Genomic DNA, 25932 nt, shown 5'->3' with positions numbered 1-25932 from the left:
GGCTATCTCAAGACCTTTGTTGTTCTCCATTTGAAAGGAAAATTAGAGTCTTTTGCTTGTCCATATCCGCTTGTAGCCACTTATCAATTGCTCACTTCAAACCATTATTGAAGAGTTTGTTATGCTGTTATGATGAATACTTCATTCGTAATTCTATATAATCATTGAGAGATATGCCCTTATCCCATTAAACCGTCACCCAATCTTGCCTGATTGTATTAGCGTCTTAGTCAAATTAGATCTTTTCAATTCTTGATGATCTGTTTGAGGCCTTATTCTCACCAAGAGGTTGATTGTATCCTTTGCAAAATCATAGAGCCTTTGTTGACTTCTTATCTCTCCTAGTGCAATAACCAAACCATCACTTGACACCATGATTTGAATTCAATACCCGATAGGCTCGCGAGATCACCAGCTTTGATACCAGTGTAATGTTCCCAATGACACACCTAAGAGTAAGTACCTGATGGAAACCACTTGAGGGAAAAATGCTCGAGGGAAACCACCCGAGGGAAAGTACTCAAGGGAGACGACCTAATGGAAAGTGAGGCCATGCAAGAGGAATTCGAAGACTACGGAAAGGTAGGCAAAGGCCATAGGGAAGGAAGATATTAATGTGAGATTCAACTAATTAAAGACAACTATGAATCACTTAATGCTAGATATTCACCAGACACCAAAAGTAAGCCACATCCAGAGATGTCATAAATTGTAGACAATGCTCAATATTATTTTGCAAACAAAGATGATACTCGGACTTGCCCAAACAAGTAGTATAGAGGATGGAATAGGGTGGGGTTAAATCCCATCAAAATTGTAAAAGCCGAAAAGGGAAGATCTATCACTTCCGAAATGGAAAATAACACAGAACTCCAACAGGAATTCACATACAATAAAATAATTCAAATCACTCCCTAAAACAACCTACAAGATGGCCTTATAAAGGGCTTTAGGGAAGCTTCCTGAAGGATTACAAAAATGCCAACAGGCCGACAAGTTACGACAAAAGAAAATAAAGAGTGGGCCCCTTCATAAATTAAATCAATTAATTGAGTCCTTGTGATATTATTTGATTTTTAGGACCATTTAATTAATTAACCTAATTGAATATTTTATTAAAAATTGGGGACATTACAAAAGTACTTAAAATTTCATGTATTGGGTAAGATGCAACAATGACAACTTTCTTTCAAATTAATGCTCGTGTCGAAACTGTAAAAGCCAAATAGGGAAGATCTCTCACTTCCGAAATGACAAATAACATAGAATTCCAACATGAATTCGCATACAATAAAATAATCCAAGTCACTTCCTAAAACAACCTACAAGATGTCCTTATAAAGGGCTTCAGGGAAGCTTCCCAAAGGATTAAAAAAATGCCAACAGGCCGAAAACTTACCAACAAAGAAAACAAAGAGTGGGCCCCTTCATAAATTAAATCAATTAATTAAGTCCTTGTGATATTATTTGATTTTTAGGACCATTTAATTAATTAATCTAATTAAGTATTTTATTAAAAATTGGGGGCATTACAGAAGTACTTAAAATTTCATTTATTGGGTAAGATGCAACAATGACAACTTTATTTCAAATTAATGCTCCCAAGTTTCTTTAAATTACCAAGACTCTTTGTTAGAGAATATCCCTCATATAGCTTACGTTTTAAATGTTAATAATGTAATGCACGTTGAGTCTAATATTCTTGACTTCATTGCTATTGTTCTTCTAATGTTTTGGATGAAATGAATTTAATAAATATGTTGCCACCATATAGCTATCACACTATTGGAAAAGCCTAGGTTTACTATTGTTAATACTATCAATATATCTTCTACACTTTATCAACAATGAAGAAGCGTATTTCTTCCCTCTCAATATGCAACTGATTCTTATTCTATTATGTATATATTTTACTTTATATATTATTCTCTCCAATCTGTATGCTGCAATCATATGTATGTAAACTGCAGCCTTTATTTAGAAACTATGATCCCTTATAAATAGACTGATATCTTTGATAACCTTCAATTTCAATGATTTGAAGTTTGAACTTCTGCTTCAATAATATCACTAAATATGATCTGCAAGTCTTATTCTTGCATTCTCCACTATACTTCTGTAATCCTCCTCTGTTTTGTCTTCCTATCTACAGATTGCAAAGGCTTAACTTTTATTTTATCTCTTCTTAATTGTTTGCTTTCTGTTTTTAGAAGTTTGATCTTCTTTATTCTTGATCGGAGGATATACTTATCATATCACTTTGATTGTCTTTTAATAATGATATGATTGGTATAATATTCCCAAAACTGCTGATAGGAATGACATTTAAGCAAATCTAATAGTGAACTGCATCAAGGAGAAGAAATATTTGATTACTATAGTTATCGTTTGGATTTTGACTGGCTGCTGAAAGTGATGACCCTTTATACGGCAACATTTGAATGTAGACTGTTCTCAAATTATATAGATTTGCAATGATACTGATCTGCTCCTCATCCCCGATCCCCCTCCTCGGTTCTTTTTCCTTCTCACCATTGTTCCAAGCATTATTCTTATTTGGTCAACTATATCAAGGGATGCGTCTATTTGCAGTGAGGCCTTTTCATGTTTTAAAGCAATTGCTAGCTAAACTTATGAGATTATTTTTTCTTAGCAATGCACAATATAGGTCTTCTATGCTAGTGCAATGTCCCCAATTTTTTATAAAATATTTTAATTAGGTTAACTAATCAAATGGTCCTAAAAATTAAAAAAAATCACAAGGACTTATTTAATTAATTGATTTAGTTAATAAAAGGCCCAAATAATAAAACAATAATCAAAGTTTGTCAGTTGAGGTACTATTGGTAATCATTTGGAAAGCTTCCCCAGATCCCTTAATAAGGTTGTTGTTGGCATTGAAGGCAATGTGGATTGGATTTGATTTCCCTTTGTGTTTCTAGAAACTAAAGGATGAGTAAATTGTGTGCAGTTTCGGAGGTGGAAGACCCTCTCTATTCTTCCTGTTGCAGTTTTGGTGGTTTAGTGCCACCATATTTTGTCGTTGGAGGTATCACATGAATATTTCACTATGTGCCAAATTTGCTAATCATCATCAGTTGATGACTACTTTGTAATTGCTCAAATTTTGTCCAAAATATGTAATCAAGTACTATCATTTGGAAATTAATGTATTTGCATCGCCGAAGTTTGGCAACTATCTCTAGGATCTATTGTGTGCAGATCTTTTAGATTGTGTTGAGGCGAATATCTCTCTTGGCATATGATTGTTATATTTTGCATCCCGTTAATATCTCAATGCACATTTGTTCGACATCTCCAAGTTAATTGTCATCTCTAAAGATGTTGCATGATCACTATACCCTACACCTTAGGCCTTGGTATCTCGTCCTAACTGTATGTTCAATATCCTTCTCATATGTCTTTGGACAGAGATTACAAAGATTGCCTTTGGCATGAGATCCCCCTTGGACCGAGATAACCTTTGACCAAAATTGCCTTTGGACCATGATTCCCTTTGGACTGAGATTGCCTTCAGAGTGAGACAGCCTTTGGCATGAAATCCCCTTCGGACCGAGATTGCTTTCAGAACGAGATACCCTTCAGCCGAGATTCTGATCTAATCTAATTTAAAAAATTATGCCTTCTAAAAGGCATATTTTGATTTAATTAGATTAGATATATAAGGGTAGAGAATTAGACATATAAGGATCCTTAGTTAAGGTAGGGGAGGAATTATTAGTGTTGCCAGGGATTTCACCTCCCTTGAGATCTTGATTAATGTTGTCATTATCAAAATAGAAACCCTCATTGACCAAAAAAATTAACACTAGAGTATTTAGGAATCGGTTTGGGGGCGACGATGATTGGTTTTGAATCCTTACAGAAATCCTTCATAGTATCAGGGCTTGCAAAGGAAAATTTTGAATTAATAGGCCCATCATAAAGAGAGGGACATAGCTTGTATACTGAGTTGTTAGTAATTAATTTAATAGGTTTCAACTCCATTTTACCGAATACACAACCAAAATTTTGACATTGTTGGATTGTATGAAATTTTCTGATAATCCTCTAAATCCTCCTTAAAAAAATCCTATTTGAGAGAAGATCTGACCATGTAACAACTCAATGGGAAAATTAGGGATGTTTTAAAGTAATAATAGACTTGGGAATCTTTGGTTCATTGGTTAAGTCTTCTACTTGCAATTTTTATGTATGATGTAGATATGTTATAAGCAAATATGTTTAAGGGTATTATCGATCCTTGTTTCCAAAGATTCTCGGTCAGGGCATTACAATTATTCATAAGCATTTATGATAGCTGAAATTAGACATGATAAAAATCATAAGCATTAATCTATGCTAACAGAGGATGACATGATATGCCTCTACAAAGTAAATTCTTTTGCAATATTTCAAACATTTTATAATTCATAGTGAGTTAAAGAGGATAAATACCACTACAATTTTATTAAAATAACACAGATCATACCGGTAAGTTTCGATCACAGCCAAACTTGAAAAGAGCATAGTTTGAAATAATGTGGTTTCTCTTAGAAGTCAATTGGCCTTCATGCTTTTGAGTATAGGCTGTGAATAAATGCTGGCTGGACACATATTTTAGGAATGCATCACCAAGTGTCTCAAGGGATTCTAGTGACATGCATTCTTGACATTTCTTGCTTGTTAATGCCTCAAGAACCTGACGAAACACAGAAAAGGAAATAAAATGAAGTATATATGAAAATATTCCCAGGATTCAAATTGTTTATTAAACAAATAGTTGTCAAAATAGTCAATCATCAGTTTTAAAAAAATTATGTTAAATAATTATTCATGAATTACAGGTTATGTTAAATAATTATTAAGGAATTACAGGAAGTCCTGCACAAATTCTGCTCTGTTAAATTTTTTTAATGTTCGAATCATCAATTTATAACACTTCTTTTTGAAGAAAATACATTTTATTTAACATTTGTACCAGGAAACAACTACTTTGAAGTCTGAAAATATTGCTAGCATACAGCATCAGAAATAACTAAGCTCTCCCTGCATGGAAGAGTTCACAAAGCTTTTTTTTTTATACTTAATTGTAAGACATCAAATATGAAGTTGGTGTAGAAGCTGAAGTTTTCCCTAAAGCATTATAAAATATGTTCACTCACCCTGGGATTATAATCACATTTGGCAGTCTATTTTGATTTTCAGAGCGTTCATTATAAGGAAGGTTAAATTTTAAAGCACATTAATATCATTCCTAGCTAACGTGTATTCAGTGATTTAAGATTCATTCATCTCATTATTACTATAAGAATAAAACAAAAAGAAGAAAGACATTTGCAGCATAAAAATATATATCATGGATATGGCTCACTTGGCATCAAATTATTGTGATACAAATTTTAAAGAAATTTCCACCAAACTACATAAGCCAGAGCATGAGAACTTATGTGTTTTGGGATGATGTCTTTTATCCATTTTACTGTAATAATACTTCCTAGTTTTATATGTTGGTGTGTCTCAAATAGTCACTTATGGATTATAATTAAGGAGGAGAAGGTAATGTTTTATTTTATTGTTAACTTGATACAGTAAATGCTAGTTTTGCAAGATTTTTTCTCAAACGAAATTGCTATTGTCTACTGTAAAAAAATGAATATGTCATTATTTCCTTTTTAATTCATTCAAGGTTCTGTTTGTATAATTATTTTTCAATTGGTTCAGCAGAATTATGTATCTTTATCATTAATGGGGATGGACAGCTCACCCAATTGATGGCTCATAGATTAGGAAAGAAGTTCAAAGGAATGGCCATCTTCCCTCCAACATGTAATATTCCCAATTAGGACTTAATTTACCCTGAACCTCCCAAATAGGGTTTGGTTTGTACTTGACAAAAAATTTAAGACCCGGTTCTTCACCTCCATGAGCATCACCAAGATCCAATGAGTGCTAAGTGTTCAATTTATTGTCATGAGAGATGGATTCTTGTGAATCACTATTCATGAAACATGAGTTAATGAGTTTGATTTAAAAACTACACACTTAAATCCTAATAGCAATATCACAATTTGACTTGTTGTAGGAAAATATCTCCTACTTATCAATTGATGAGCTTAAGGGGCTTTCCACTAAATGGTTCATAAGGCACAACACTTGGTGAAGGTTTTGAAAATGGGGTTGCAAGCAAAGTGAGTTTAACCATGGAGGAAACTCCATCGTTAAGTGCACTTGAGCTGGAGTAGCACTGGGATAGGTGACCTTCCAAGAAGTCCTTGTGCTTCACCTCTATGAGCATCACCTAGATCCAACGAGTTTTGTGTTCCATTTATTGTCATGAGAGATGGATTCTTGTGAATCTGTAGTGCCTCTCTCATTTGATTTCTGTAAGTCATCCTGATGGATGCAACTTTGATGATCTTGCTTGGTGAGTTATCGTGATTGAGACCATGAGTGGTCTACACCCTTGAGGTGATTGGATTTATGCTAACTATATCAATTGCTTTGATAATGCTTATGGCTGATTTGCGAGATTATGATTTGATAGATGGTTCACTGAGGTTTGTGCCAATGTTTACCAGAATCGATGAGGTATCATGATGTTGTTTTATGATTACCCTGAGATGTGTGCAGAGATTGCACTATGTACTATACCCTGCTACACTGGACTAGATTCTTGTAGCAGTGATTAGTCATGTTTATCATTGTGTTCACTTTTGTGCCTTAAGTGCCTTCTCATGTTATTTAAACAACCATTAATAAATGCTTAAATAATTAAAAATGAATTGTCCATGTTGATTTCTTTGGTTATGTACTATGAATATTTACCTTGTTATATTTTGATTCGAGAGATACTTGTACTCACGTTGTTATTTCTGCATTTGGGATGACATAAGGGTCAGATGTTATACTCTGATTTCAGTATCGTTGATACTATACTACTATGTTGTGCAGTTGATCATATTTGCATGTTGATGCCATTTTGAGATGACAACATGTTTTATGATGATATCTGGTTATCCGGTATTTGGACATATCTCTGATTTGGTTAAATGTGGATTTAATGCTATGAAAATTTACTTCATTCTTGCTTTGATATGCTTTATGCGAATGTGAGTGATGTAAATGGATTATTTCAGTATATTTGAATAAATGGTTAAATTAGGTATTTAATGCATTTATTGCTTTGGCTATGTTATTATGTGCAGTTGCTCTTGATCATGTGTTTTAGTGTGTTGGATTTATATCCCTAGCAATGGCATATGGAGTTAGTGATTCAACTATTCATATTTACCAATGTCGTCTCTGTATGGTTGACGTATCTTATTTAATTGTTTAATTAAACCTTCCAGTGATTTGATAAATTGCGACTCATTTGCATTATGTGATTAGTCTAGTGAACATGTCTGTGCATTTAGAGTTTTGCATTGTCATGAAGTTGTTAAGGAAATTTTTGTGATTTTCAATTTGCAAGCTTGATTTTTAATTGTTTTTAATTTTTGGTAGCTTTGCCATAGATGAATTCCAATTATTTGGAATACCCAATTTTCATTTGGGTTGATTTGGGATTTAACTAGTTCTCCAAGTTATTTCCCTAATCCATTATTCATTGAAAAAGTGAATAAGCATCCAAAAACAAATTTAATTCCTCACTTCTCACTTTTGAATTAGAAAGTTTGAGAGTAAAATCCAAAATCCTTTTCATGAGGAATTACTGTTTTGTTCGTTGTGGGAGCTATGGCCGTGGGATCATTGTGAGATTGGTCTCGTTGGATCTAGCGCGTGGAGACCTTGGATTGCCACGATTTTCAGCCTCTTCTACAGGATTTTTATTTTATGATTCAGATTCTTGTTTTGCCTTTTTGGCTGCGAGGTAGGGCTCTCTCGTTGTATTGTTTTAGCTCCGTTTCTACTTCTGTTTTTAGTAGTCATTTGTTAGGAGGCTGAGAACTAGTGTCCCTCTCGGTTTCTGTATGCTAGCTCTATCTAGTTGGGCGGGTATGAGCATTTCCCTGTTTTCCAGGATGAGGATTTGGGGTTTTGCACTATTATGTTGGCCGTTTTTGCATACGGACTCCAAACCCAGATTTTATTTGATATTTGTGGCTTTTGTGCCCTAAGACCAAATGGGTTTTAATTTCAAAGTTTTTGAGTTTTGAGGTTTTTCGCCTCGATTTGTCTGCCACCCAGTTTTCTCATGTTTTCTTGACATGATGTTGGTCATGGACCTAGATCATTTGTAGGACGTCCGTTAGACCATTGTTGCACTTTTATGTTGCATTGGGGTGCATGCTACATCCATACTCCCGACATTGTGCTCAGTTGAGTGATTTTATACCTGGTGTTATTGTTTCGTGGACACTACAATTCGTGTAGAATCCATACTCCCAAATTGAGGCCAATTGAGTGAGTTCAAATGTTTGGTCTTGTTGCATCATTAGGATTCGTGTATAATACATCCTCCCAAATTGAGGCCGGTTGAGTGAGTTCATGATGAATGGTTTTATTGTTCTTGGGATTCGTGTAGAATAAGTCCTCCCGAGTTGTTTTCGGTTGAGTGATATTTTTCTTGTGTTCTCATCCAATCCTTGTGATATGATCTTCGTGATGGTGGTGCACCACACACAAGCACATGCATGTGCATTTGTCAAGTGACTTGTGAGGCCTGATCTTCTATGTTACTTCCGGGAGTTATGGTCATTTGCGGTTTGGTTCGAAATATGCATGCCTACGGACACTCATCGTTTGATGGGCTTGGGTAGGATAGGGTAGCACATGGAGCGGGTTTCTATCTTGCAACCTGGTGACCATTGTCCAGTGGGTTGGTAGAGGAAGTTTTAAGTGATAACTAAATAAAACACTAGGATGTTATGAAATTTAAGATAATAAAATGTTTAGTATGAGCTCCTTCTGTTGGGGAGTTGAGTCTGCATGATCTGAGCTTGGGCTATCCGATGCCAAGTGACTCTCCATGATGTCAACCCCTACATAGTAACCCATTGAGTGTCTGACCAGGACTTGTAGTTCTTGCATTGTCTCATGATCTTGGTTTCAATCATCATTACTATCTAGCGTGAGTGTTAGCCATGGACGTTGCTTTATGAGTTTGTGGTTGGATCATTATCTCCATCAGCATGACGGGAGTAGACCTATGGGTTCCACTTGGTTGGGAGGCGTAGCTACCTTTACCACTGCTAGGGACTGGTGTACAAAGACGATCTATTGTCCAAGTGCGAACATTGCTGAATGTTTTCTCTTGGTACTTTGAGTTCCAGAGTATGCTTTCTTGTGATTTATGCTTTAATTGAATTGCTTGGATATCATATTTAGATGATGTTAGTTTATTTGACACATTCCCTTATTATGATGTTTAGCATATGATTAGATGATGTGATTTGCTTAATTAGAAAATCTTTTGCTTATTGGATTAGCATGTTAGATTTTCTGTTCTTATGATGTTATGAGACTTTGGTAGTGACGTCCTCATAAGACAACTCTGACTATCTAGTTGGCAATTTGGGATGTTACACAGGGGATGGCTGGACCTTTGAGGTCTCATGATGCTATTATGGTCGGGAGGAACCATGGACGAGTTTTGGTTGTGTTGGTACTTTGTTGTTTATGTTTTCCTTCTTATGATGTTGGTTTATGAACTATGTTTGCACATTGCAATGTTGCTTTCCACATGTTCCTTCATATGCTATCGATTTGTGGATCCGGTACTCCCTGGTGTGGAGGAATTTGTTTACCGCATACGTTAATTAAGAATTGCACACAGATAATGAACACAAACACGAACAACAGAATTCTTCTTATTATTATTTGTATATGCCAAACAGTACATTATGCTTGAATGATAAGATGAATACAATGCTTCCCGAAGGGGTTATAAATACTTTCTTGAAGAACTTTCCCGAAAGAGTCCATCGGCCACATACAACATGTCACTACATAACAAAAACCTTTCCAAAGGGACCCGTCAGCTACATAACAACAACCTTTCCGAAAGGACCCGTCGGCTGATACACAATTTCTACCGACGACATCATCCCCCCCAAAAAGAAAAGTCGTCTCTGACAACTACAGAACAAAACTCAAACAACTAATACAACAATATCGATCTACCACATCACTTTCACATTCATCCCGTTGCATCTATAGCCTTTGCTAACATAATACTGACTCCTCAAGCTAACCTTGATAGCCACCTGTGCTGCTTTCTTTGCTTCCAACTCCTCGGTACCCTGAGCCAAGTGTTGTTGCACTGCCTCCAACTGGATGATCAGCTCCTCCCGAGCTCTCTACGTATCCACCAAAATAGCCTCACAGCCAACACCTACTCTTAGTGTCTCTGGTACACAGACACTCCATGCCTGCGGCAGCTCCAAGTCTTCTCAACTGGCCAGACTCCCACGACTAATATCCGCAACAATTAGGGGTCCAAGGGGCAAGGGTCCAAGGGGCAATGCCCTCGGTGAGGTTGAGGGGCAATGCCCCCGCGGGGTCCTGGGGCCGTCGGCTGATACACAATTTCTACTGATGACAGAATTATCTTTTCTAGCTTATTATCCTTTGTTTTTCTGGTGTGTTGTTATAGTTCCTTGTGTGAGATTGTGGAAGTTTTACGTAGGGCCTTGCATTTCCTTGCATGGCTCTTGGCACTTCCTCGCGTAAACCCTAGCACCAATGCAGTGTTTTTTGATTACTAGTCCCAGCATTTCCTTGCGTGAGATGACATTTCTCGTGTGGCTTGGTGTACTTTCTCGCACGAAGGGGTACTTCCTCAGGCGAGAGTGTTAATTGTAATTTCTCTCATGCGAAAAGCAAGGGGCATCTCTACTTGTTTCCGGAGAATGCAATTTTGACTTTTGAGTACCCTTAGGAATGCTAGTAGTTTCATGCTTTGACAGATTGGAGATTTTGTGTTCTGATGTTGTCTTTCTTTTTTTGTTCTTCAGTTTGATTGTGTCAATTAGTCAATGATGCTTGGAGATCTGTTGTTTGCTGGGATTGTTGGTGAAGTCTTCTATTGTGATCTTTGTGATCTTTGTATGATGTTGTCATGTGCATTCATACTTGTAAAAGTATAAAATTATCTTGGCTTGTATTGGATCCTTGTTCCAAGGATCTCTGGGTAGGGCATTATAGAATCACTACACATGAAACATGAGTCAATGAGTTTGACTCAAAAATTACTCAATTAAATACTGACAACAATATCACAATTAGACTTGCTGTGGGAAAATATCTCCTACTTATCAATTGATGAACTTAAGGGGCTTTCTAATGAATGGTTCATAAGGCACAACATTTGGTGAAGGTTTTGCAAATGGGGTTGCAAGCAAAGTGGGTTTAACCATGAACGAAACTCCATAGTTAAGAGCACTCAAGTTTGAGTAGTATCAAGATAGATGACCTCTCAGGAAGTCCCAGTGCTTCACCTCTATGAGCATCACCTAGATCCAATGAGTGCTAAGTGTTCCATTTATTGTCATGAGAGATGGATTCTTGTGAATCACTACTCATGAAACATGAGTCAATGAGTTAGACTCAAAACCTACATGGTTAAATCCTAATAACAATATCACAATTTGACTTCTAGTGGGAAAATATCTCCTACTTAATTGATGAGCTTAAGGGGCTTTCTAATGAATGGTTCATAAGGCACAACACTTGCTGAAGGTTTTACAAATGGGGTTGCAAGAAGAGCGGGTTTAACCATGGAAGAAACTTCGTAGTTAAGTGCACTCGATCTGGAGTAGTACTGGGATGGGTGACCTTCTGGGAAGTCCTGGTGCTTCACCTCTATGAGCATCATCTAGATCCAATGGGTGCTAAGTGTTCCATTTATAGTCACAAGAGACGGATTATTGTGAATCACTACTTGTGAAACATGAGTCAATGAGTTTGACTCAAAAAATACAGTTAAGTCTTGATAGCAATATCACAATTTTTATTTAATCTTTGTAATATTCCCAGTGATTAACATTGATCATAATTCAGTAAATCAGAATAAGGAATAATCATTGATTCATAATACATACTTAAGCCCTAATTCCTTCTGTCCTAATCACTAACCTTAAGAAGGATAGTAGGAATTACTGTGCTTGGCCGCAAAAATGGCCTATTGCGGGCTCCCTCAAGGTTCTTACCCATCATGGGATCCTCTCACCATGTGACTGAATTACTCAGCCTCTCCTTTCACAAATTCCCTATTGTCTTATTTCTTAACAAGTAGTGAGTGAACAAGGAATAGTTTAAGTATATATTACTATTTTATACCTATATAACATATTTGATATATAATTCAGCTTTCATTATTATTAATATATGTGGGTGTGTGTCTATATAATGTAGACCATGTAAGAGTCCCTTAATAGGATTATGGTATAATCTACAAATTAGGGTTTAACTCATAGATACATCACAACATGATTTTCTATCACAATGTTTGTCAACAATGTTAAAATTCAAATCCTTTAATATACTCATTTATACTCTCTCCTATTCGACAATTGAATGATTGAAGCGAACGTCTTCTTATATTTCATTTTGGATGATGAGACTTGTTATAAAAGAAACATTCAATGTCTCTTACTAATTGTGTTTCTTCATAACTATTCTCATCCCTTTACTAATCATTGTACAAGTCTAATGTAGGTTGTTTCTGCACTTTTGGAGAAACCAAAGGATTGTAAGCACTTGCATAGGAATCTCCAAATTACCTTAATGAACCCCAAGGATAGTTGAGGGAGTGAGGGACCCATCAGTTGATGTGAGTTTTTGTACCACTACATAACATATTAGTAATTGAATATCTAATAGGGAGTATCAAACACACAATTCCTCTCTTGAAAAGTTAATACTCATGGGATATGAGAATAACACCAATGTTCCTCATACTCGTGGATACTCGCTTAGTTTTATCGATGTGATTTGCTGGTAATCACGTAGGCGGCATTACGCAAATTCTTGAGGGTGACTTGGACTTTGGTGGGATGATGGAGATGGTGATTCGGTGTGAATGCTAGATGGTGTTGATGGAGAAGGTGATGATGATGGAGGGTGAAAGCTTCTTATGACTGGTATCTATCTAGCTCTCTTCCTCTAAATAAAAAGTCCTAAATTACTTGCTATCCTACTCATACTCCTATGGACGGAAGATTAGCAAATGGACTGGGCTCGAATCTAATGAAAGTTAACCAACGGCTCCACCTCCATAGATGCAACGATTCAAAGGAAAATAAACTAGTTTAACACATAAGGCTTCCCAACAAGCTGCTAGGATGCTAGTGGTCTAGTATTAATCCCTATCAAACATCTACTAATGCTACCATGCAACTATCCATCTATTTTACTCTTAACAACTTGAAATGCAACCAACTTTAACAACTTGAAAGGAAATTTTACTCTAACTATTTGGAAGTAGAAACCATGCCATAATACCAAAGGCTCTTAATCACCATGCAAGTCACAACAATGAGAAACAAATAGCAAATTTTGGCATTATCTTTGCAACAATTTTCTCCGAACATTACAAATGAGAGCAAATGGCCTTATATAGGGGCAAAAATGTACAACCGACGGTAGACATAAAGAGGCGAAATTGATGATCCAGATTGAATCCTAGAAACCCTAATTAGGGTTGCCACCCCATCGGCCAATGAGAAGACACTATCTGGTCAATGGACCAATGAAGAAAGTGTAAAAATGGCAACCAATGCGAAGGCACCAAAATGGTGCCCAATCAGAACTAGACACTTGTCCTATCCTAGAAGAAAGAGAAATTGCCACTTGGGCTTATATCAAATGATCTTCTAATATAACTCTCCCTTTTTCTCTCATTCTTTTAGCTAAGGCAATGAACCTAGCTAGCCTTTCATTGACTACTTCCATGGGAGGACAAGGTGTGTGCTTTATCTTGAGCTCCGCAAATTTCATCATGCTGTTTGCTGCTTGTAGTGTCTTCTCATGATCCTTCTCATACTCTTTTGAGAATCCAATAAAAGCATTTAGAGAGGAAAGGGTGTTCAGATGTTTCTTCTTGATAGCAACCTTTCCTAATTCATCCAATCTTGATCCAAGTCTTGTCTCATTGATATCCTCTTCTCTAATGTCTTCAAAATCAAGTGTCACCCAAATGTCGCTCATCATGGTTGAAATGGAAGTGTCGATGCTTGGGCTATCCTGTGCAACTGCCTTCTGTATCTCTTCGAGTGTTCTCAATCTAGTAGTTAAGGTGACAAACCTAGATTCAACCGTACCAAATCCTCTCTCATCAACCAACTTGGCCTTCTCCAAATATGCCTCTGGTAGCCCAATGAACACTTGTCACCAGGGAATAGTCAAATCCTTCCACTCTTCTTCAAATAATCTGAACTTGTTTCTAAAAGTCACTAATGACCTAAATGTTGAGATGAAGGAAGGCAAGAAATTTTGCCCATCTTGGATTGTATCATGGATCCAACCCTTGACTTCATGTAGCTGAGACGATATCGCTTCTAGGTTGCTCTCGCTGTCTTGAGGAAGGGCTGATTGGTGCAATTGTTGGATAGGCTGGCAATCTCTCCAATATTTGTTCTCGGCCTCCAACTTTATGATCCTTTCATTTGCCTTCTTCAACCTTTGTCTGATTGAAGCTATACCCTCCTGGAGCTCTTCACATTTCATATCATCTGTGTTTCTTCCCAAGTTGTGTTCCACTATCTCATATTCCTAGGCCACACTTTCATTCACTGCCATGTTGATGGTTGGTATAGCAATCTGAACCTTTTAGTGACCATTATTGTTGCTCTTGATTACCTTTGCCACTGTCTTTGCCATTTGTTTCTGGTTCTCACTATCACCTTTTTCTATTAATCCTTGGATGTCTTTAACTATTTGGGCAGTTATCACCTCGCCTCTTGGCATAAGCATTTTCCTTAACCATAGTGGCGCGATGCATCTCCCCAAATCTGAATTTGGTTCGACTAACAAAACATCACCAGCAGCCTTGGGTGCCTGACTTATTGCCTCAATGTCAATCGGCCCATCTTCTTCTCTACTAGTTACTGCCATATCATCTCCTTGTTGGTTTTCTGAGAGAAGGGAGTACTCAGTGCTCTCACTGTAACCACTTGATTCTGAATTAGAGCTCACCTCTACCATGGCCCCTTTATCACTTGAATTGACCTCTTGGCTTCTAGCCTCAATTATGCTTTCTCTTGATGGTGCTACACACTATCTCTTGGCTGGAGGTTCTGGATGTTCTTTGCTCTTCTCAAACTCTAGAGAGCTTTTCTTGCTTCTAATTGTTTTTTGTTGCCGGCTACTTCTGTCACCCTTCTCGCTGACTAATTCCGTTGGACCTTCTTTTGGCTTCATCTTCTCATAAGGGGGATCCTTTGACTTTGTAGCTTCCTTAATCTTTCATTATACCACAACTCGGTATGCAAATCAACTGCTCTTGTAACAGCCTCCAAGGAAGGATCCTGATGATCATCTCAATCTATTGGATTCAACTTTGTTCCTTCTATTGTATTATAATCTCCTCTCAACACATTACCATCATCTTCCAATTGATCAGGAATATCAAGGTCTCTCCATTTGATATCTCTCATCATTTTCACCGACAATCTTGAGAAAGCTAGCTTTCTCATGTGAAAGTCATTATTGGCATTGGCCCAAAAGTCTTCTATAGTGGGAGCATGCTTAAATGCATTTACATGAGATACCTTGATAAGACCATTAGGATCGAATCCTTGCCTTGCTTTGTACCACCCTAGATGATACCATTCCAATTCCTTCTTTGCAGTTACAAAGGCGGCCCGATTGGGGCAACTATCATTGGCAATTCCGATTGAGAAGGTAATCCCTATCTTACCTTTGTTTCTCATTATTCTATCATAATGCTCAAGTTGACTAGCCAATTCTATCAAAACTACCTTGTTGGGTGGGTATCTTGGAAGCCTCTTGGGACAAACTGTGCTCCCTGCTACTCTAATGTAGGTGAATTGCGGAAATTGCATGAACCAACTCCCATACTTCTTTATCTTTGCTTCTGCTTCTGATGAGAGTCTCTTAGCAGGTGTCCTTTGTAATACCCTGACTGTCTTCATGGCAAAGGCATCACAAAACAGTTTGTAATCCTTATTGTTGTGCAAATGAAGCTGTGGATAATATTCATGCACCAAATATTGCCCCAACCCTTTGCCAACTTCTCCTAAAGCCTTAAGTCTCGGACTCTTATACAATCTAGCAATTAGGTAAAACAAATAGGATCCCATATAGAATTGCTTTTGGTTTTGTACTGTTCTGAGTTGCAACTCTAGATTCTCGCTTATGATCCTAGCCCAATCAAATCTTCTTTTTCCCTTTTCAATTTCATCAATGAAGAAGTACATCCAGTTTTCAAATTGCGTACCTTGAGCTAGGCCCATGATCCAACTGAGAAGCACAATGAGATCTTTGTATTTTGATTTGAAGTCTATCACTGTAAGCTTTGATGACTTAGTTACGCCTTTCTTTCCCTCGTGTAGCCAATCCTGCTTTAGATGTGTGAAATAGGCCTCCTAGTTATCTTGAAATGATTTAGCCGCCTGATCCATCATCACTACTATCATGCCCTTATACTAAGGAATGTTAAATGTTTCTTCAATCGCTTGTTCGCCAATATTGGCCAACACCCTCTTCCCTTCATCAAAGATGATGGATTTACTGATTAGATCAAACCTGGATGCGCATTCCATAACCAACTCCGGACAGGGCAATGTAGGTGGAAAAGTTGCTGCGTGTACAATTCCGCTTCTGTATATCTTCTTTGCCAAGGGGGATTGTCCTTCCTTTATTATGTCCTTTACGTGTATCATGTTTACTGTATCGACATTGGTATTGGTTATTCACCTCATTTTTGAGAAGAAAGCTGTTTTGGGCATCATATCCTCTTTGTCTCTCTTAGTGTTTGTTCCCTTAGGATTCTTGCTTTCACTACCATCCTCCATCTCGTCACCCTATTACGGGATGGTAAAGTGTTGAACAATGAATGCAAGAAGAACCAAGGGAGACAATATCTAGACAAGAATGAAAGAAGGAAATCAGCTTAAGGACCCCTTTCAACCTTAAATGATTTAAAGTTAACTCTACCAGTAGCCGGATTTTTATTTTTGAATTTATGATGAGACTTGAGAATTTCAAATCCCTTGCAAATCAGAATTTTAATCTTTTGGAATTGTCCACCTTTTGCCCAAAAAAATCAGACTTTCATTATGTATTTCCTCTCCAAATAAAATCGCCCAGGTCTGAAGTAAAAAAATGCAGTCCCTCTAGAAGAAATCAGAGCCTAACCATAAATCGCTTAGGGCATAAAAAAATCAGATCTGCCCTCTCAAAAGTGTGCCAAAGATGGAAAATTCTGCCCTCAAACAAATTCATCCAAGCATTGAAGATGTTCTTTCTCAATAAAAATCACCACACATGAGAGAAATCAAACTGCCCTAGCAAAAATCGCTCAACATGAAGAAGAAATCTGCACTTGCAAGAAAAAAAAAGCCCAAGGAAGAGCTGCTCCAAGTCAAAATCACTGACACCAAAGAGGAGGAAGGTGAGAAGTGAGGAGAAAAAAGGAAAGAGTTTCTTCTTATACCCAACTCTCCTACTCTCCATAGCTGGCCGACTGGGACCCTGGGAGCAAGCAAATATTAATTAGAACACAAAAGTTTGCCCCCAATTAAATGCTTGGCCAAAAATTAACTTTGCCAAGATGAAATTTACTTTTTAAAAATTGCCAATTAGACCAAAATTGCAAAAAAAAAAGTAAATAATGCTTTGGAGATGCTAAATGTTCCAATTTAATGATGATTTAGCAATTAATGTCATTAAAATCTGATTTTGGCTACCCAAAACCCATTTTTCAATATTAAATTACCAATTTCATTAAAGGCTTAAAAATTTTCAAGGCAATTTTAATCCATTAAAAGCCAATTTTTTTGCAATTTAATTTGAAGCGATTTTGCTAAGCAATTTTTTTTTTTTTAATAAAAATAAATCATCTCTAGAGCCTAAAATCGATTTCGTAATTCGATTTCATCTTCACAAAAGAGAATTTATTCTCACCAAAGAAATTCAAGATTTTTCAAAAAACTCAAACCTAACAAAATTTTACATTTTGAAAATTATCCTAATTTACACAATTATATCCAAATTTTCAAAAAATTGTCTAAGTTGATGGTCTTTGAAAATAGACAGAAGTTGTAGAAGGTTTTATTTTTGTTTTGTATTTTTTTTATAGTTTTCACAATAGTAATGAATAATGAACAATAAACATGAAAGGAGACTGAAAATAAATAAGAGCATAGAGCCAAATCAGAATTGCTATAAATCGTACCAGGCAGATTTTTGATTTATAAAGCCAAATAATAAATCCAATGCAATTCCAAGGAGCTTACATCCAACAATGATGCCAAACTGGATGGTGAATAATGAACATGAATCAAGGATACATCTAAGGCTGAATACAAGCATCCCCTATATACCACGTGGGGTGTACCTGCTGCAAATGGCAGCCCTAAGACTGCAAGGATCACGTTCCAGCTGAAAGAATCGATCTGCAATGCTGAAACCATAAATCTGCAACCTAAATCCACAATAAAGAATGGCGTACTCTATACCTGATAGCAACGCACACTGTCTAAAGAATCCAATGCCAATAACTGCTGAGGGCTACGTCCCAGCCAATCTAGAACCTGGGGTTTACGTCCCAGATGAAGAATTGCTCTCTCAGAGCCAATTCACAGAAACAAGTTTTTCAATATGCAAAAGATAATAAGAAATTAGGTCTCCATCTCCTTAAATCCCCTTCCAACTGTAAATCGAACCCTAAAGGGAAATTACACTTTGCCCTTTAAATAAAATATAATAAAATAACATTTTTCCAATTAAAGTCGTCCATGCTATAGGGAAACCATTACTTTATTAAAATTTCATAGCTGAAGGCACCAAAAAGTCTATAGATAGTAAAAATCATGTATAATAATTTGAGACCTTTCCAACGAGCTATAACACATAGGTGTACCTGATCAACTAAAGCCAAAATCCCCTTATTACTCCAAAATGATTATATTATTAACCTTATTTTAATTTATTTAATCACCAACTTAGGAAATATTTAAATATATTAAAATATTTCCCAAATGGTCCCAAAAGGCCCAAAATGACCAATCAAACATGAATATGACCTTGTCACCTGTCTATGAATGATGCCGGACAAGATAGGTCAGTTGGCAGTCCATCTCTAAAATCTAGGGATGCTCCTAAAAAGTAGGAGACCGCCCCAATCAACCAAAATTGAGTCCCAACGACTCTCCCCTACTATGTGCACCTCTGAGAGAACTGTCACTAAACTGGGAGTTCCTCCTAAAAAATAGGAATGCTTCCTAAAAATTAGGAGATGCACTCTAAGTCTCCAAAATGTTCGCCGAGGTCTCCAAAAACCTCCTAGAACACTCCTAGTCAATCCCTTCAAATTAGGAATCCCTCCTAAACTATAGGAAACTGTTGTCTACTGCTCCAAACTACTTGGGAAGCTCATGCATGACTCTAAAAGCCCCTGGGTTGGTTCCCTCTACGCTCTGCTGGCCTATGGGAACCAGATAATAGACCAATTCTTCCCTTAATGTCCTATTGTTTCATTGAATTTTATTATTATTTCGTCATCATTTTCTTTCAGTATTTTTTATATATCTCAGCTCTAGATCTATATGAAGGTTTTACTATGACTTCTTTGCTGCTTCTAACTCTGAATGATTATTAGATTCTAGGAATATATTTAAATCACTATTCTCTAAACTCTTGATTTGTGTTTCGGATTCTTTTATTCTATTAAATAAAAAAAAATTATCCTTACAAGGGCTATTTTGGATTTGATTGAATAATTCCTGCCCATGATCTTCCATAATTTCCTCTTTTTCTTTGTTTGAAAGGAACTATGTTTGATTGTTGATTGATGCCAGTTTGCTTGATAGAATAAATTCCTTGCTATGTTCTTCATAAACTATTGGTTCTACTGATTGATGATGTCCATTTTGGGCCTCTTGCCATTGTAATAGCTGACAAACATCGTTCTGGACTAGGAAAATATCACTAATCATTTTGCTGAGAATCCTCATATTTTCTTTGACCTCTTCCACAAAATTTGCTTGTTGCTAACGAGTTCTGAAGTGTTCTTGCTTCCCTTCTTTTCCATAGCTATTAATTATATCTTGTCTTTCTATTGGACTCTTTATGTTATACTTAGTATCCTTGGTTACTTGTTGAGTTGATTCATTAGGATTGCTATGTATCTTTGAGATTACTGGTTAGAAATCATTTTGTTCTTCATTAACACGAATAGTAATCTTAAGGTGATTTCTTTCAGGCGTATACAACATCTTGCTCGGCATGATGATATACTTGATTGGATAGAAGAGTGTAGCATGTCGCCTACATTAAATCGGACAAACAACTCAGCCTACCACCCAGATATTCAGAAGCTTAGAACTAAACGTGCTAAAGTGTTTAGTGAAACATACCACCAGGCAGGCCATCTGATAAAGGGATAAAGCACATTATTGACCTAGAGGACACTAAACCTGTTATGATTACTCATTCCAGCGCCCTAAGTGGCTTAACGATGAGATAGAGAATACTATGTAGGAGCTGCTTGCTATGGGATACATTAGACTGAGTTAGTCTCCTTTTGCTTCATCAACTTTTTTGCTAAAAATACGGTGGGATGCTCAAGATGTGCATAGACTATTGGATGTTGAACATGAGAACTATTAAGAACTGGCATCTCATTCCATGGATTGATGTGCTTATTGATGAGTTGCATGGGGCATGTTACTTCTCTGAGATTGACTTGAGATCAGGGTATCATCAGATTAGAGTCAGAGAGTAGAATGTGGAGAAGACAAAATTCAAGTGTCATTGTGGCCATTTTGAGTTTCTATTCATGTCCTTTAGCTTGACTAATGCCCTTGCTACATTCCAATCTACTATGAACAAAATCTTCCATAGCCAGAAGCAGAGATTTGTTCTAGCGTTTTTTGAAGATATACTTATTTATAGTAAGATTGGGATGATCATGTAGCACACTTGTATACAATATTGGACATTCTTGATAGTACTACCTTCTGTGCAAAGGAGTCCAAATGTGCATTAGACATGATTGACTTGTTCTATCTTGGATACATCATTAGTGCAGAGGGAGTTCACATGGACCGTGATAAGGTTTGTGCTTTCTAGATTGGCCTACACTAAAGAACCTGACACAACTTAGAGGTTTCATTAGGTTGAGTGCATTCTACCACAAATTTGTGTCAGGGTCCTCTAAACACGCAACTTCCCTTATTGAGGAAACCCGTAAGGGTGTGTTTGTGTGAACTGCTTAGGTATAAGAGTGCTTTGAGAAGTTCAAGGAGATTATGACATCATGCCCATTCTTAGCATTGCTAGATTTCATGAGATCATTTGAATTGCACTATGACACCTCAAGTGAGGGCACTGAAGAAGTTCTTTCGCAAAATCCCCATCCCATTGCATTTGAGAGCAAGAAGCTTAGGGGTCCCGAGAGATCATTTTGTGTATATGACAAGGAGATTTTGGCCATTATACATGCCTTGGTCAAATTCAAGCCATAATTAGTTGGCAACAAATTTTGTGTAAAAACAGATCACAATAGCTTGAAGCATTTCCTTGGTCAACAACATTTGAACAATAGGCAACGAAAGTGGGTCAATAAGTTACAATCTTATGATTTTGATATCTCCTAAATTAAAGGTACTTAGAATGTAGTAGCTGACACCCTCTCACGGAGGCCCTACTTATGCGTGATTACTAAGGTAGCTGAGGATTGGAGACATTTGATAATTGTAGAGTATGCTAAAGATTAGTGTGACAACTGGCATCATTGATGGTAGCATACAAGGCAACAACCATACCCTTGCAAATGAGTTGATCATTTACAAAGGAAGGATCTATTTAGTACCAGGATCAGGAGTCAAATAGATTATACTACGAGCCTTTCATGATTCGTCATTAGCTAGACATCCCAGGTTTTATAAGACCTATAAACAGATTCAAGAGAGTTCACATCAAAGGGCCTGAAGTCAGATGTACAATAGTATGTCCAAGAGTTGTCTGTTTGTTAGCAAACCAAATAGAAGCATACCTATCCAATAGCATTGCTGCAGCCACTTCTGATTCCTGAGCAAAATTGGGAATGTTTGTCCATGGACTTCATTGTAGGCTTGTCAAAAGCCCAAGGCAAAGATTGCATTCTTGTGATGGTGGATTACCTCACCAAATATGCTCACTTCTTTCCCATCGCAATCATTATTTCAGTCCTACAGATTGCAGAGTCGTTTTTATGGCAGGTGTTCAAAATGTATGGTTTACCCCAAAGTATTCTATGCTCACTTCTTTCCCATCACGACCACTTTTTCAATTCTACACATTGCAAAGTTATTTTTATGGGAGGTGTTTAGATTGTATAGTTTACCCCAAAGCATTGTAAGCAACCATGATAGCCATTTCATGAGTCATTTTTGGCAAGAGTTGTTCAGATTATGTGGGATAGAGTTGACTCCGCATACTAGTTACCACCCTTAGACTGATGGACAGACTGAGATTGTTAATAAGTGTGTGGAGGGCTATCTACAAAATTATTATCATCTCAGCAGTGGGCTTGGGTGAAGTGGATACATTTATGTGAGTCCTTTTATAATCCCACTCACCACATGTCTATTTAGATGTCCCCATTTGGATCTCTATACATATATGATGCTCCTAGTTTCATGGACTTGCTATGCAATGACAATAGGGTACCCAATTCATGCAATTTTCTATAGGATAGTTCGGATATTATGAGTACATTGAGGGATAATATTTAAAGAGCACAAAATCAACAGAAGCAGTCTGCTGATTAGAAGAGGATTGCTCATTCCTTTCAAGTGGGCGATATGGTCTATTTGATGCTACAACCTTACAAGCAGTCTTCCATTAAGAAGAGTAGAGCTAAGAAGCTCAAGCCCCATTATTATGGTCCCTTTCACTTATTGAGACAGGTGGCTGAGGTAGCTTATGAGTTGGATCTGCCAATTGGATGATGAGGGGAGGCTTGAGTTTATCCTTGAGGCTATTTTGGATACCAGGGAGAGGCATTTGCACAAGCAGATCATCAAAAAGGTTCCTGTGAAGTGATAGGGACATCCAAATGAGGATGCCACTTGGGAGCTTGAGGATATACTTCAACACTCCAGACTGCAATTGCTTGGGGACAAGAAATCTCAGGGAGGGACGATTGTAATGTCCCTATTTTAGCAAGCTCCACTCATTGGGCATGATCAGTTCATCTTTGTGACTTTTGTGAGACGACAATATGATTTGAGGGTATCTGTATTGACTAGCTATTTATAGTATGTCAATTCTGTGCGACAACTATTTTTGGCAGTGTAGTTGAGGCACTTGGTGTTTGGCGTCTTCAATGTTTGATTGAGTCAATTGATGGAGCTTCATAATATAAGTTATTTATTAAGAGTATCTTAATAAATAACTTCGTCATTATAATTTTATAATTTGAAAGTGTGTGGGTGAAACATCTTTAGGAAAAAGTGTATTGGAGAAGCCAATTTGCATTTTGTTATAAAAGTGACTTCATGGAAGAAATCGATTCATTTTTTTCTATTGCATTTAATTTACTTCTGATATTTTCTAAAGGTTGCTTCAAGGGTTTGTTACGACTCATTCCTCTCCTTGTTTGCACTGTGAACTATTGAAAGACATCGTAAATTTTTCTCTGAATTACTCAGATCAATTCTGATTACTCTGATTGGAGATTTAGCATTGTTGTATACTGAATTATCCATTACTTTTCTACAATTCAATCAGGGTTTTGGGATACCAGATATCGTCTTCATTTCTACGAGTTGTTGAATCATGAAGGCAATAAATTTGCTACATTTTATATCTGCTAAAGAAGAAATGCTGGATGATGTGATTGAGCTTTAAAACCAAATCAAATGTTGGCAAATTGATGGCACTGAAGGGCATTTTCACTGTGGAAATCTCAACAAAGTTGGCAGGTGTTTTCCCTAACAGCCGCAGGCTTTCTTGACAGCCCACGTTCAGAATTCTGGACAGTTTTTGGAGTCTTTTTGAGGGAAGCATTTCCTATACTGGCAGCAACTAATGCAGGGTTTGGTAAAAGACTATCTCAAAGTGGATTATCATACAATTCTGCTGCAACTCGAATTCATCATCAGATATATACTCAAGTTCCCTATTTCAATTGCAATCTCGTGAGAGTTGATGTAATAATTTGCAAATTCTATAATTGCAAATCATTAGTTGGATGCTAGTATTGATGTTAGTTGTTTATTTGTTATTCATTACAGTATTTCATATATATTTGAAAATACCAAAAAACTATATATTCCAAAACTCAAAACAATTGCAAATCATTCAAAAACAAAATAACATATTCTTCAGCATAACTACAGAGTGATCTACACTGCACTATCTGCCCTTCAAGCTGATATTAATAGATTAAAGAATACAAAGGGAGATAGGAATGCACTCCACTATTGTGGTTGGAGTGATCTATGACATAACTCTCATTAAGGGAAAAATGAATCAATAAAGGTGTACGTACTAGATACTTCAAAGGGCTACATTTTCAATGCTTTGAACGATGCAAATAGCATACATTGCACCAGCTAATACAAATTCCTAAACCATTCAATAGGCAGAATTTTTGATTACTCAGATTCAAGTACGCATGGAAAAGCTACAACAAGAAAAGACACAGTGGGATAAGTGTTTTTCTTATTTGTAAGAGAATTATAAGGGTATTCATCCCACATAGTACAGCTATCTTGAGGGAAAGGAAACATTTTGAGAGGGGGATAATGTTGGCTGGAAATTAACAAAATGCAGGTGCAGTTACTGGAGATCCTACCAGGCTACCACACTTCACCACAGAGACCTTGAAGAGTTTCAGGCTGAAATGGTGTGTAGATTAGTAGCAATAACTAGTATGTATGAGTCACGTCCAATCATATATATATTCGTATAGCAAAAGATTTAATCTAACAAATAGTAATATAGAAGATAGGAAAGAATGTAATGTCCCCATTTTTAGTAGGTTCATGCAGTTGGCTTGGTCAGTTCACCATTGCGACCCTTGTGAGCTGACAATGGGATTTGAGGGTCTGAGTAGTTGGGTTATAGGCTTTTCAGCAGTCTATGTTATGTTTTGGCTCCAATTGAGGGACTTACTATTTATAATAAGTCAAACTGTTGGTTTTGTTGAGCTTAATTGAGTTAGAGGTGTTGGGTGATGCCCTTAGTTTTCATTTCAGGCTTTCAGTTTGGGCTCCAAGATCTTGGAGGGAGCATCTATTTATAGTAAGTCACCCTATCAGGTTCATTCATCGTCTTTCATCATCAAGATCACTTTCGTGTTGTTAGATTTTGATTCTGATGCTTCTTCAGTTGTTTTTGCAAGACGGGTGAATTATTATTATAAGTCATCTAAATACGTTGAGTTGTTATTTTTGTTAATATTGTTGGTTGGTCACCTCAGTATCATAGCTCTTTGGAATTGGGACAAAAAGTTTTAAATCGTGGGAACACGAAACAGTGGCCTTGCAGTCACAATATTAAGTTATGGTGGAAAAGGTCATTTTTGGAGCCAAAAGCAATTAATAAATTATCTTAATGGCACTTTGTTATATTTTAATGTTGTGTAGAGAAAGCTTCTTAAGTGGAGTTCTTTTGGGAAACTGGTGCCATTTGGAGATTATAAATGTGAGGACATTTGATTAGAAAATTTATCTGCTTGTCATCCTTGTGACGTATTTTGAGGTTGTTTCCTAGGCCCTTGCTGAGGTAGAAGGGTTTGAAGCTGAGAGGTAAACT

At 36.9% G+C, this 25932-nt stretch overlaps 1 protein-coding gene and 1 long non-coding RNA gene across 12 annotated transcripts in view; one reads left to right on the top strand and one right to left on the bottom strand.

Moving 5' to 3' along the window:
* The window catches only part of DCL2 (dicer-like 2), a 445017-nt gene that overhangs the window by 138072 nt on the left and 281013 nt on the right, over positions 1 to 25932 (bottom strand). For 5 of the 6 annotated variants that reach the window (XM_089801429.1, XM_089801434.1, XM_089801435.1 and 2 more), the window contains one exon: positions 4493 to 4702. The exons of the other annotated variant lie outside the window; for it this stretch is intronic. In XM_089801429.1, the coding sequence (XP_089657555.1) occupies positions 4493 to 4702 (210 nt within the window). The remainder of the gene's footprint in view (positions 1 to 4492; positions 4703 to 25932) is intronic. 6 annotated transcript variants of the gene reach the window in all.
* LOC149540315 (uncharacterized) overlaps positions 1 to 25932 on the top strand; it is a 241509-nt gene that overhangs the window by 87021 nt on the left and 128556 nt on the right. Inside the window, exon 5 of one of the 6 annotated variants that reach the window (XR_016356387.1) lies at positions 9533 to 9895. The exons of the other annotated variants lie outside the window; for them this stretch is intronic. This is a non-coding gene — a long non-coding RNA (uncharacterized LOC149540315). Of the gene's footprint in view, positions 1 to 9532; positions 9896 to 25932 lie in introns of those variants that run through there. 6 annotated transcript variants of the gene reach the window in all.

The sequence above is a fragment of the Cupressus sempervirens genome, chromosome 9 (genome assembly GCF_028749045.1).
Source record: "Cupressus sempervirens isolate cs-2001-9-10 chromosome 9, ASM2874904v1, whole genome shotgun sequence".
Classification (NCBI taxonomy): domain Eukaryota; kingdom Viridiplantae; phylum Streptophyta; class Pinopsida; order Cupressales; family Cupressaceae; genus Cupressus; species Cupressus sempervirens.
This window is presented reverse-complemented; position numbering and strand designations above follow the sequence as displayed.